The sequence below is a fragment of the Pagrus major genome, chromosome 23, assembly GCF_040436345.1.
Source record: "Pagrus major chromosome 23, Pma_NU_1.0".
In the NCBI taxonomy this organism is placed as follows: domain Eukaryota; kingdom Metazoa; phylum Chordata; class Actinopteri; order Spariformes; family Sparidae; genus Pagrus; species Pagrus major.
The window spans coordinates 9,407,093-9,419,513 of NC_133237.1; the positions used below are offsets into that span (position 1 = coordinate 9,407,093).

A 12,421-nucleotide genomic window follows, 5' to 3' on the forward strand; every position below is an offset into this window, starting at 1 on the left:
GCGCAGCCGCCCTGCGCATCCGTCGGCTGAGGTGGACAGCGCAGCCATTTCTCTACCCCTCATGAAAAACAGACAGAGGGGGGCGGCTTTTTTCTGCATGCCGGGCATAACTAACCTGACACATGGGAGTCATGACTCCAGCAGCACATGTCATGGATGATCTCCGCATCACCGACTGAGATCCGCGATCTCCAAACTTTCTCCCATTTCATCGCCTGCGCAGACAAAACAGCCTCTCTCTCCCCCTCTCTCTCTCCCTCTGGCTTACATGTGTGTTCCTGTGTGAGCCATGGAGGGAAACCTGCAGGGAGGCAGCCGAGACGTCGCCACGATGCACGTGAAGACTGAAGCGGTCGATGAGAGCACATCTGCGCTGGTTTTGGGCAGTCAGGAGCCGCCTGCGCCCTGCGGAGATACCGCATGCAGAGGAGGAGGAGGAGGAGGAGGAGGGGATCAGACTGCAGAGGAGCTGGCTGACACAGAGCTGCAAGCGGCCACGAATACTCCTGTACTGCTGTGTGAGTGCACGGTTGATATGTAATAACGTGTCAGGTAGTGTTGGCTTTGAAATGGGAAGCCTGTATGTGCGTGTTTTTAAATGACCGTGTTGACTGTGTGTGTGTGATCTGTGTCACTGTCAGATCCTGTGAGCACAGACCGCTTCTTCACCACATCCGGGGACGGAAAAACTTACCTGAAGATAGCTCCAGGTGAGTCTGTCAGTAGTCTGACCAGTGTGAGCTCTTCCAGCTACTATCATGAGAATTAAAGGTGCACTGTGTAGTTTTGGGGAAGAAGATTGGTATGCATCATCAAACTAAATAAACAAACTCTCTTTGTTTACATGTCTGAATAAACAAACTGACCTTAAAGAACAACACAGTTTCATACTGTCTTACTTTGTTTATATGTGGCGGACCCTGCCACCTTTCTAGCTTCAAACAGTGTTCTGGGACCCTATTTTCCTCTGAGAACAGCTTGTTTATTCAGTTATGGAAAAAATATATATTTCGGAGTTTGTATTATTACCTCATTAATAGTGCAGATATTACAGTTTCCCCTTTAAGTACTCACACGCACACCTGATTGAAATTTAAAGCAACATCATGTCACTTTTTGAGCTTAAAAAAACAGCTTCAAAGTAGTTTTGATGTCAGTGTATGTAACTTCAGTGAGAGGGTCGGATCACTGCGTTACATACATGTTTACTTCAAGATGCAAGCTGTCAACACATAACATTGTTATGACATAATGACTTTTGTTTGTTTGTTACAGACCTGGGATTTGTGTTTACGACAGCGGTGTTACATTCAGAAACTGTGGGGGGCACCAAATCACACAAAATGCCAATTTCTACATAATGTTTCTTTAAGTCTTCTTACAATACATACAAATAACGTTTTGTGGAAGTGAGAACTTATGTAACTAACTGGCCCTCAAAGGATGGTTTCTCAACCAAAATCAAAGTCACCTGTGTTCTCTCCCAGCTTCAGCGATGCCACCTGCTCCCTCAGAGAAGACGCTTCCGTCTGGCTCCGATTTCTCCTCCAAAGCTGTTTTGTGTCTGATTGAGGCCGTTGGACGCCGCTGGGGCCTGTATGAGACTCGGGAACGCTCGCAGCTCTTCCAGAGCGTCCAGGAGGAGATGGCCTCCAAAGGGCACGTGCTTCCTGTGGAAAAGATCCGCCGCAAGTGGAACAACCTCATCGTCACGTACAAGAGGGTTAAAGATCGCAGCCGGGAGACGGGGCACGCTAAAACGTCCTGGGAGTTCTTTGATGTAAGTCCAATAGTGGAAAAGAAGTTTTTTCCTTTTTGAACTCTGTTTCCAGACAGGAAAAGGTTTAAAAACATCAGACACTAGTTGAAGTTTTTAAACACATTTTTTATGGTGGAGCTGCTCTGTAGTCTGGTGGTACAGCAGCAGATACTTCTGTATTTTATGTCAGAGGCAGCAGGGTGAACAGACTGTGCTTGTGGGTGGGTGTTGTCTTGTAGTATCCTCTGGTCTCTGTGCAGACATCTCACTTCACTGATGTGAATGTCAGGCATATTTCACCTGAAAGATAAATCCAATTGACCGTTTGCTAAACTCAGCCCGCGAACAGTGACTGTCCAATCATAGCTCAGCTACCGAAATCATGCTCAATCTTGGGTTTACAATTCAGACACTGTTTAATAAGGCTCAATACAGAAATTCCAGTGTTTGTCGGGCTGATAGCACGATGAATGTGTGAATGCTCCATCATTGTAATGTCTGTGTTCTTAGTGCTGACAGATCAGCTGATGATCAGCTGATCCAGGTGCCACAAATAACTTGTCGTTTCATATGTCTGTTGTCTCCCACTGTAGCTGATGGATGCGACGCTCTGTGACACTGTCGGCACTCAGATCATCAACAACAAAAGAAACAAAGCTGGAAACACAGTTTCTACGCTGCCCGGTCCTTTGGCAAAGATCGCTGCAAAGCCACAGGTTCCTCAGCCCCCCAACATCATCCGCCCTAATGGGGACTTTTCTTCGACCGGTGCTGTGGAGTCAGCGGTTCAGGGAGCCGCCAGCAGTCCAATCATCAGTAGCACTGCTGCCATCACCTCAGTGACCTCAGCGACCGTCAGCCCGACAAATGCTCCAGAGCTCAAGCCCCTGATCGTCCTCAACAGTGACATTGTTACGACCAGTATTCATCCAGCCGCCATCGTGCCATCTCCATCTTTCATCTCCTCACCTTGTTTTACAGAGACAGCTTCTTCTACCCCTTCCCTTGGCTCGACCAGCAGCACAGACCTCGCACCACGCTACATCAGCCGTAAAGCTCCATCATTCTCATCTACCGTCATCCCCTTTCGCCTTAGCAATGCGCCACTTGGCAACAATCAGAACCTCCTCGGCCTCTCCTCCTCTTTCCCCCCGACATCCTCCTGTCTAACTTCTCCTAGTTCCACCTCATTATCTGCGACAACCACGTCAGGAGCCGAGGGACAGAACCAGAAAGGAAACGAGGAGCAGACCAGCACCACTTTGTTCCAGGAGATTCTGAAGCGACAGGAGGAGCAGGCCAGCTTAGATCGGGTGGCCCGCCGCCGGGTGGAAGCCAGAGAGAAGAGGCGAGAGAGGAGGGAGGTACGGATGGCGGAGTCCCTCGGCAGGATAGCCACAGCCCTGGAGCTGCTGTCCTCCAAACAGGACACAGTCATCGCCCTCCTGCAGAGACTGGCTGATCGGAAGTGATGGAGGGTGAAAGAAGAGACCAAGCTCATTAAAACTCCCAAACACTCCTGCCTGAAGAGAGTTTGACTCTCCTGAACTTAATGTAAATAAACATTTATGAAATCATATGAGCTGCCCACTTATTTCTAAATGAGGCATCAGTCAAATGAGGGTTTATGCTTCATACTTTACATTTAAGTGCATTACAGTTTCATCCACTAATTTCCAAGAAGGGTCATCTTCATCCTCCTTGAACCCTCAGTTCAGGAAGAGTTATGAGTAAAGGAAAACAAAAAGTTCCACAATTGAATTATGAAGTTGTCAGGGACTCATCTAGTCACTTGCCCGTCTTTACAGGCCGACTTTAGTTACAGTCCAACTACGGAAAACGTGTAGTAATTATGTAGTAAGACGCTTAGCACTGGTGAGGTTTAAGTCATGCAACCACGGTGTCATGAGATGACTTTTGTTATAAAAATAAAGATTGATTGACTGATTGATTGACTGATTGATTGATCTCGGACACATACACAAGATGGAAGTGAGTAAAGAACTGAGCTTGAAGATAAAAACAGGATTATTTATGTGACGCCCCCTCCTCATATTCTGTTGACATCCAAGTGCACACACCTTTGCCTCACACCTCTGAACATCGAAGCTGCAGAGGTGGATTCAGACAGTCACTCTGTGGTGGGTGGGGACCTCTGCTGGCACTAATGCAGAACTGCACGTAACCAACCGAAAAACAAGTAGTTTCACTTTCCAAACGTCACAGAGGCAGGAACTGAGGAGACCATTGCGGGCAGATCCCCAAGAGAAGCACGGGACATGGAAGTCATTTACCCGCCTGTAATGCCTCGTGGTGAATGTTTTGATTTCTGACACAGCACAGTAAACATTCTTAGTTGCATGTCTCCGCATCCTAAAGCGCCACAGTGAAAATGCAGCATGAAGGAAGCGACTAAGTGCGGTGAAGTGTGCGCAACGACCGAAGATGGACGAGCTGCACGACCTGGAGCCTGACAAGCTGCTGAGCTTTCTCCGCGTCAAGAAGACAGAGCTGTCCTGCATGGAGAACCCGCACACCTTCATCAGACAGCTCAGGGACCACAACCTGATCCCAGGGGACAGATACGAGGTGAGGCACGGAGGTGGAAGCATTACGCATCTGGTATTAAACCTCCCCACCTCCTCTTACAGGCCCTGCTGTGGTGGAGTGAGCACAGATTGGCTGTCTGAGAGGAGTGGTTTGTGGGAAAACTATCCAAGTGTACACCTTAGGCCACTGTTGGATTATGTAAACTTAATTAGTCGTTTGTAGATATCAGAATTATAAAACTCATGAACAGACAGCCAGGGCCGGGTTAACCCAGTGGAGAGGTGCCCACTGCCCAGGACATATTAGACTACAAAAAAAATGACAAACATGTCAGCCAACAGTTCCTTATTTACACATCCAGGAGCACGGAGCATTATTATTCATTTAAAGTCATGTTGATGGCCTGAATATTCAGTCTTCTAGCTGTTTTTGGTCTTCACAACGTGGCTAAAAGCTCTGTTAGTCAGTTAGTCGCTGCTCTGTCTGGTGACTGATGTTTGGTGCTGGGCAGGTAGGACATAGTTTGTTCGATGGGCTTGTTCGAGTACAGTTACATAACTGAAATGTTACTCAATTACAAGTAAAACCACTGGTATTAAAATAATACTTGAGTAAACGTACAAAGGATTCTTCTCAAACGCTACTACTAGAATTGATTGTCAGTCTAAAATCCTCTTAACTCCTGCTCTGTGTCCGCTCAGTGGTCATGGTCTCCTCTCCAAACCTCCTTCAAATTTTGCTTAACTATTATTTTTCAGTTTTGTTGCTGAAACACATTTGGCCTATGGCACCCCAGGGAGGAGAGAAAGAGTTGGGATAAGTGTCATGCTAATTCAGCGTGGATATAAGGCTGCTCCTGGCTGATGTCCGATTGCAGGGAAACAAAGTGGACGTAATGGGACCAAGCAATCAGAGACTGTAGCGCCCGTATCTTTACAGAGACCTGTCCCGACCACAACATCCCGGATCAAGCTGTGTTCTGAACTGACAGAACCCAGGACTGCAGTGGGGTGAGGAGAGGTGGACTCTGTGTTTGATGCTTGGTGCTCAAATGCAGCCAAAGTTAATGGACAGTGTTTGCCAACCATATCATCATCATCATCATCATCATGCTGCTGTTCATATTTACCATCATAAAGACACTACAAAGTTATTTCCTAAATCACTTTATATATGTTCTGTGTTTTATTTTGTTATGCTGCCATGTGTTGTATAATGACAAATAAATCCCCTTGCACCTTGAATAGCAACAACAAGTGACATAAAAACAGACATTGAACCAATCAAGTGGCCCGAAGTACGTATCTATAAGTGCCTAAACGGTACAGTATTGGTCAAAAATCAAATGAAATCAGGAGTGATCCACCGCAAGAAATGAAGTATATCCTGATGTATTAAAAAAACGTCACTACATGTCATTACTAAACTAATCATGACAATAAACCGTGATGTAGATTATAGGTCGACTCTAATTCGCTCCATACTTTTGTTTGTGCAGAAGATGAGACGCATGAGGAGTAAAGACATCTTGAAGAAAGCTTTCTATGAAGCTCTGGACTGGTTGGAGAGAGAGCGGTCACAGCACATCAGACTGTTCTGGAGGTCTGTCTTCAATGAGACCATCATGAACCAGTACCCCACCCTGCGACTGCTGCGCTACAGCCTCCTGGACGGTCAGACTCCTTTTTTTATGGTCATCAGGGTGTTGGTGCTTAAGCTGGGGTCGGTGAGACTGTAGAAACCAGCTAAAGAAAGCTACATTTTGAAAGTATCCACATCATGCTCCAGCACTTTTTTTTCTGTGCTTATAGTAACAGTGTGTCTTCATTGAATTGGGTTGTTAGCTATGTGTCCAACCCCAACTTGGAGAAGTGGGTTGCACTTTGTCAGGCCTCTACTTTCAGACCTGTCCAACTTGGGTGTCCCACCTGAAGACTAAGCTCCTGCTGGTATAGCTCTTAAGGTCACTGAGGCACGCAAACCCCCTGACCACAATAAGGTGGCAATCCCTCAGGGGGGGAAACTGAAAAATAAAAATAAAATAAAATAAAATAAAATAAATAAATAAAATAAAATAAAATATCCTTCATCCAGATTTTATCAACTAACAACATAACATTTATCTTAACTGGATGGCCTAATTCTCAAATAAATCTTAACCTAAAGTAGGACGTCACACACTATAGTCAATATTTACAAAACTGAAAGGTAGTCTTATGAATAATAAAAAAAATTCTTCTCAAACTAGTTCTACTTCTACTACTTCTACTACTTCTACTACTTCTACTACTACTTCTCAAATTGAGATCTACTTCTACTACTAAATTGAGATGTACTTCTACTACTTGTACTACTACAAATTGAGATCATTCAATCCTGCCTGGCGGTCAGCTACGTCTTGACTCATTTGCATATTGCAACAGTGATTGGATGTTTACTGAGGGCTGAGGGGAGGGGAGGGGTGTGTGTGTGTGTGTGTGCTGCGCAGCCTGTGAATACACGCACAGCGGAGGGACAGAGAGATGAGAGAGAAGCTGATACTGTATCGTGTGTGTGTTTTTCTGCGGATTTTTCTGCTACTGCAGATAATTTTGTCAACTTGTAATATATTAATTTTGTGAGTATATTAAAATGTGCTTTCTCAACTTCTAAAATTTTGATTTGAGGGGGCAAGACATTTATTTGAGGGGTCTTGCCCCTGCGTAGAGCCGGCCTCGCCATGAACATTAATCTCATCGCAGGGTCTTTTGAATCTGACATACAACTGCCTGAGAGGGTGGAAAAGGAAGACATGGACAAAAGGAAAAGGAAGGAGCTTCCAGAGGACGAGGAGGGAGAGGGGAAGAAAGCCAAATCAGCAAAGAGGAAGAGAAAACAGAAAAGAAAGAGCGTGTCTGATGAAGAGGAGGAGCAGGCCGGTCCATCGTCTCCTGTGACTCCGCGTCAGAAGAAGAAATCCAAGAAAATATGCTTCTGTAAGTCACCTCGCACTGACGCTTCACTTTTGTGCACTCCATTTATTTTGTTATTCAGACGACATATACATAAAAACAGTTTCTCATTTGAAACAAAGAAGTCAACTTTTTTTTTATTTTACAGCTTCTCCCCTGAAGAAGGGAGAGAAGAGCGACATTTGGACCTGGCCCCTTTATAAGTCCCAGCTGCCTGTGACCTGTGGACGCCAGGAGGGGACACTGTACAGACGCAAATTGGCTAAAGGTAACTGTAGTAGAAGTCTCTAAAAACAAACAACATGAGTTACGTTGGCCCTGACAGTATCTTTGTTATGGCTGTATAAATATACATTTCCAATTCTCTGAATGTTTCAGGGGAGAAGTGCATTCTGGTCAATAAACAGTGGTTCACTCCCTCTGAATTTGAGAGGCTTGCAGGGAAGCGGAGCTCTGGGAACTGGAGGCTGAGCATCCGATGTAAGGGCACCCCCCTGGGTGAACTCATACAGGTGTGTTGAAAAGGGATTTTTATTCTTCGGAACAAGACTGTGTGACACATGTTTGACTGTAAAGGCCTTGTTGAGAACCGCTTTTTGTGCACTCAAACTCTCAAGGGCTTTTGATTTGAAATTAGATTTTTTTTTTCCTAAAGCTGTCAGAACCTGTCATTGATCTATAGGAGTTTGAACACACTGAATTATTTATATATTTTTCTCGCCTAATTTTTTATTTATTTTTGTATATAAAGTAGTCAAAAACAAGTGCGTAGGTGGAAAAACAGCCTATTCAAAGATCAAAACACATAAAACTACACACACCTCTATAATTTTCAGCTTTAGGGCTTTAAAAACTGATACAAACTATATATTACTAGGTTTAAAATCTAATTGGTTACATGATGCATCACTCATCTGGAGGCTGGCATGTAAGTGGCTCAGGAGAGAGGAGGAAGAAGAGAGAGTGGGTCACTTGTCTACACTATCACTCGTTGGCTGTTTTTATTTTCTTTTGCACTTTTACTGCAGGAAGGTCACCTGGAATCAGTGAGGTACAGAGAGTGTAAAACGGTAAGACCAACAACAATACATTCTGACTCTGTGGTGTATCTTCTTGTTTTTTGGTTAATCTGATCTGAGCCATATCCTCCTTTTTTGTTCCTGCTAGGCCAAGAAAACCCTGTTCCCATCTGATGATTCAATGACAGGTTTGTTGATTTGGTAGAAAAACTGATTTCACAAAACTAAGTTGGTGTGTATGATATTTAGAGTGTGTATTTGTTTGCTAATATAGGCGAAAATTATTAATAAATACAAGCAATGGTAACTTTTATAGTGTCTGAGGGAGAAGAAGATGAAGATGAAAATGAGGAGAGTGACCAAGACCAGGTTTCATCCAGCAGCAGAGAAAGTTCCTCAGATGTCACAGGTCCTGGCCATGACAGCAGCAGGAAGGTGTTCACAGTGACATGTGGAGCTTTAACTGGGACCTTACATAAAAATCGATTTGCAACAGGTAGCTGTATATCTCTCTATACACAAAAAGCTGAATATGTTTACAAAATGTGTCTCTTCTAAATTTTCTTTCACCACCAGGGACTTCTGGGAAGAGTATCCGGACTGAGACGAGCTGGATGACCCCGATGGAGTTCGTACAGTTGGCATCAGGTCAGAGGAATCACTCCTGGAGGAAAGATATACAGTGGGAAGGGAAACCACTCGGTGTCCTGACAGAGGTAACCTTGTGTAGAGTGGAGTGTGTGCTGATCTTGAATCATTAACCAATCATTGACCCTGCTCCCTGAGATGCTGCAGACCTCTTAGTCCTCTTTGGCGGCATTTGATCTTCTGTGTGTTTTTGGACTCTGTTCACACTGATATCACCTAATAAAAATAACATTAATTTTGTTAGAAAGTGAAAATATATAAGGTGCAAAATGTAAGAAGTGTTATTAATTCAAAACATTTAAACTAAATAAACTTATCAACAGAATGTGAAGAAACAACACTGTAGTTAGCATGTTAACCAGCTAAACCTCTTCCTCCCAGTGGTCTGAAGCTCCTTAGCTATCAGTGTAAACACCAATACTCCCCTGATAAAGCAGCTATCCGGCTTGCTAATTGAACTAACAAGCTAACAGTAGCTACAGTCATGGCTGTATCAATAGAATACAATAAGCAGCAGTTAGCAGTTATTTTGGTGACATGCTGCCCCTGTTAATTGGTGATTAGGCCTCAATCAATGTAACTTTTTTATTTGGAAGTCAGGCCCCTACAGCGTCTGCTGTGAAAGATTCTGGTCTCGAGACAGATTGTAGAGAAGGCACCCCTGACCTGAACTTTAAAACAAAAAAGACACTCTTCATTTGTCTATTTCAGGCTAAAATTTTGGCTATCCACGCACTGGGGTGTCCCTGCATACGTTGTAGTCCAGATAGTAAAGACCTGGTGAGTTTGTTGATCATTCTGCATTCATCTTTTGCCTTAAGAGTGATGTACACGACTCGTGTACGTTTGCACAAGAGCTGCAGTGCAAATGTGAATTTAGGTTTCTAAAGCATGCTAACATGTAAGTATAACAGAGTTGGTGTCACGTCTGTCTCGGCAGGAGAATCAGAAAAACGATGATGTGTGTTGCATCTGTAAAAGTGAAGAAGAAGAAGAAGAGGAGTTGGTGATGTGTGATCGCTGTCCTCGCTCCTTCCACCAGAAATGTCACCTGCCTCATGTGGAGGAGGCTGTTTTAGGGTGAACTTTGATCCAAATAAGACTTAAAAGAGTTAATTTAGCTGTTTCATGTGCATGATACTAACTTTACATATTTTAATGAAACATGAAAGAGATTTTGTATTTAAAATTGTGCGAGTCTGCAGCATCCATCTTTAACAGTGAACATCGTAATGCATGTTGCCTAATCTACTTTATTTCGTCTGGGTGTGAACAGGGACAGTAGTCCGTGGGTGTGTACGTTCTGTGAATTCAGAACCGGTCCAGAGTGGTATTACCAGGATGAGATGAAACAGGAAGCAGTCATGTCCCGCCAGATATCACATCACATGCTGGTGAGCACACTGTGTGACTCTTTTTGTCTTTACATGTGTGTGTGAACAGGGACAGTGGTCGTTGGATGTGCACGTTCTGTGTATTTGAAATCAATCAAGGGTGCTATTACCGGGATGAGCTGAAAAGAGAGGCAGCTATGTCTCGGCAAATCTCACAACACATGCTGGTGAGCACACTGTGATTGTGTCTCTCTGTCTTTAGGTCTTTGCATCACAATGCCTGTCTCACACTGCCGTCACTCTTCTTCTCTTGTTACATCAACAGGAGTGTCAGTATCTCCTCCTGCGTCTGTGCAGCGCTGATGAGGAACAAACATTTGCAAAAGACCCAAACCTCTATGTGAGTCTTTTTCTTTGCTATTCACATACAAATGAAGGGCTCCTAATGAGCTGAGTCTGAGGTTGAGTGTTGATTCATTCAGTCAGTCCTGCTTCACTCCCACAGCTGTCAGACTACTCCACTGTGATCAAGACTCCGATGTGGCTGGGCAGTGTAGCAGACAAACTGCAGAAGCAGCTCTACCAGACTGTTGGAGAGTTCGTGTCCGACGTCCAGCTCGTTTTCACCAACTGTGCTTCATACAACCGAGTAAGAAACAGTGTCATTAAAACCTCCAGATACTCCAGAGGTTTTCATCGTCAGTTAAATATCAAAAAAGTCTTTATTTATTTAGTAAAGTGACATTGAGTGTCATGTTGTTTTGCAGGAGAACGCTGAACTCCTCACCATGGGCAGCAGACTGAAGGAGTTATTTGACGGAGAGTTCGAGAACGTGTTCAACATCAGTGAATAGACTGTTTTCGACCTCCACTGGGAGCACTTTTGTAAATGTTGGGAATTACAGCCTTGTGCTAAATGGGTTTTTTACTTGATTGTTTGTTTTTTACATATCCTTTTTATGTGGTTAAAGGGGCACTATGTAGTTTTGGAGATGAAATTCAATCTCAGAATTTTAATATTTGCAATGAGGTAATAATACAAACTCAAAGCCTTTTGAGGCCTCAGAGGGAGCTGTGCAAAATCTGGCAAATTGCCTCAAGTGATGTCACTTAACTCTGAAGATTACAAGTTTGAAAAGGTTGTGGACTTGAAGTTAACCTGCCAAACCTCTTTAGCCCGCTCATCATCTCTGTTTGAAGCTAGCTGCTCAAGGCTACATTAGCCACTACTAGTAGCACACCTGAACTAAGGACCAAACTGTTGGTGGACGAGTTGCATTGTGGGTAATGTAGGTGCCAGGTTTTTCAAGGAGTAACTTTTGGAATGAAGAAGGCATTATCTCCATCATGAGTCCGACAATATTACAGGGGTGCAACGTGACAACAGTGGAGTCACTGAGCTTTTACAGAGACTGTAGTCTGATTGAAAGAAGTGTCACCACAGTGCTTGTGAACAGTAAACGTGTTACTCTGGCCTTATCCACCACATGACAGTACATTCAACTATAATATAATTCTACCACAGTGTATTCAAATAGTAGAGAATATTGTCATAAGTTTTTCTGATGTTACACCACAGAATGTCTGTATGAATTTATGCCTTGTAAAAGCCAAAATGTATTTGTATAAAGCGTCATGCATCGTGTAAAATATCAAACAGTATTTCCATGTCACTACACAGTACTTAAAGTGGTTTAAAGTTCTTTCTGATCTGTTGTTTGTTGATGGCTTAAGGCAAAAACTGTGGTCCTGTCTTCTCTTACTGTCCCACTGTTGATGTCCTCTGTCAGAACATCTTTAAAATCAATAAAATGTTTTGGCCACCAGATGGCAGTCTTCATCAGTAGGAGTTTTTATACCTCTAAAGTGGTAAAGTACAATCCCATAGTCTCCCTGTTGTTTTCATTGGCCATGTGACCCTTATCATTCACCAGTCAATTAAAGGGTGTCAGATTTGTATGTACATGAATGAATTCACTGCAGTGAGACGCAGCATACAGTATAATATGTGACTTTGATTTGGTTTCCACCATTTAACAACCAGTTAAGTGTTACTGCACATTACATTGTGCTTTAGTGTCAGTAATCATTCCCCAGGAGAACGTGGCCCTGAACCCTTACACCTCTAAACTTATGAAACTTTCAACTGTTGAGCAACCT

The 12,421-nt window shown here is 43.7% G+C and overlaps 2 protein-coding genes across 5 annotated transcripts; both read left to right on the top strand.

Annotated features, from left to right (window-relative positions):
• The first annotated feature begins 92 nt into the window (after positions 1–92).
• On the top strand, positions 93–3,621 carry LOC141019774 (uncharacterized). Its single transcript, XM_073494779.1, has 4 exons — positions 93–518; positions 642–710; positions 1,488–1,780; positions 2,353–3,621. The coding sequence occupies exons 1-4, from the start codon at positions 290–292 to the stop codon at positions 3,229–3,231; spliced, it is 1,470 nt and encodes a 489-aa protein (XP_073350880.1). The 5' UTR covers positions 93–289; the 3' UTR covers positions 3,232–3,621.
• Positions 3,622–3,981: 360 nt separating this feature from the next.
• On the top strand, positions 3,982–12,089 carry LOC141019044 (uncharacterized). 4 transcript variants are annotated; one of them, XM_073493815.1, is made up of 15 exons: positions 3,982–4,348; positions 5,808–5,982; positions 7,051–7,284; positions 7,409–7,528; positions 7,639–7,772; positions 8,289–8,330; positions 8,428–8,467; positions 8,596–8,775; positions 8,856–8,995; positions 9,639–9,707; positions 9,868–10,007; positions 10,204–10,321; positions 10,524–10,661; positions 10,767–10,910; positions 11,029–12,089. In XM_073493815.1, the coding sequence occupies exons 1-15, from the start codon at positions 4,205–4,207 to the stop codon at positions 11,113–11,115; spliced, it is 1,905 nt and encodes a 634-aa protein (XP_073349916.1). In that variant the 5' UTR covers positions 3,982–4,204; the 3' UTR covers positions 11,116–12,089. The 4 variants fall into 4 exon arrangements, with proteins under 4 accessions (XP_073349916.1, XP_073349918.1, XP_073349919.1 ...); XM_073493817.1 differs by having other exon boundaries at positions 10,587–10,661; XM_073493818.1 differs by lacking the exon at positions 10,204–10,321 and adding an exon at positions 10,371–10,488 and having other exon boundaries at positions 4,128–4,348; positions 10,587–10,661.
• The last annotated feature ends 332 nt before the right edge of the window (positions 12,090–12,421 follow it).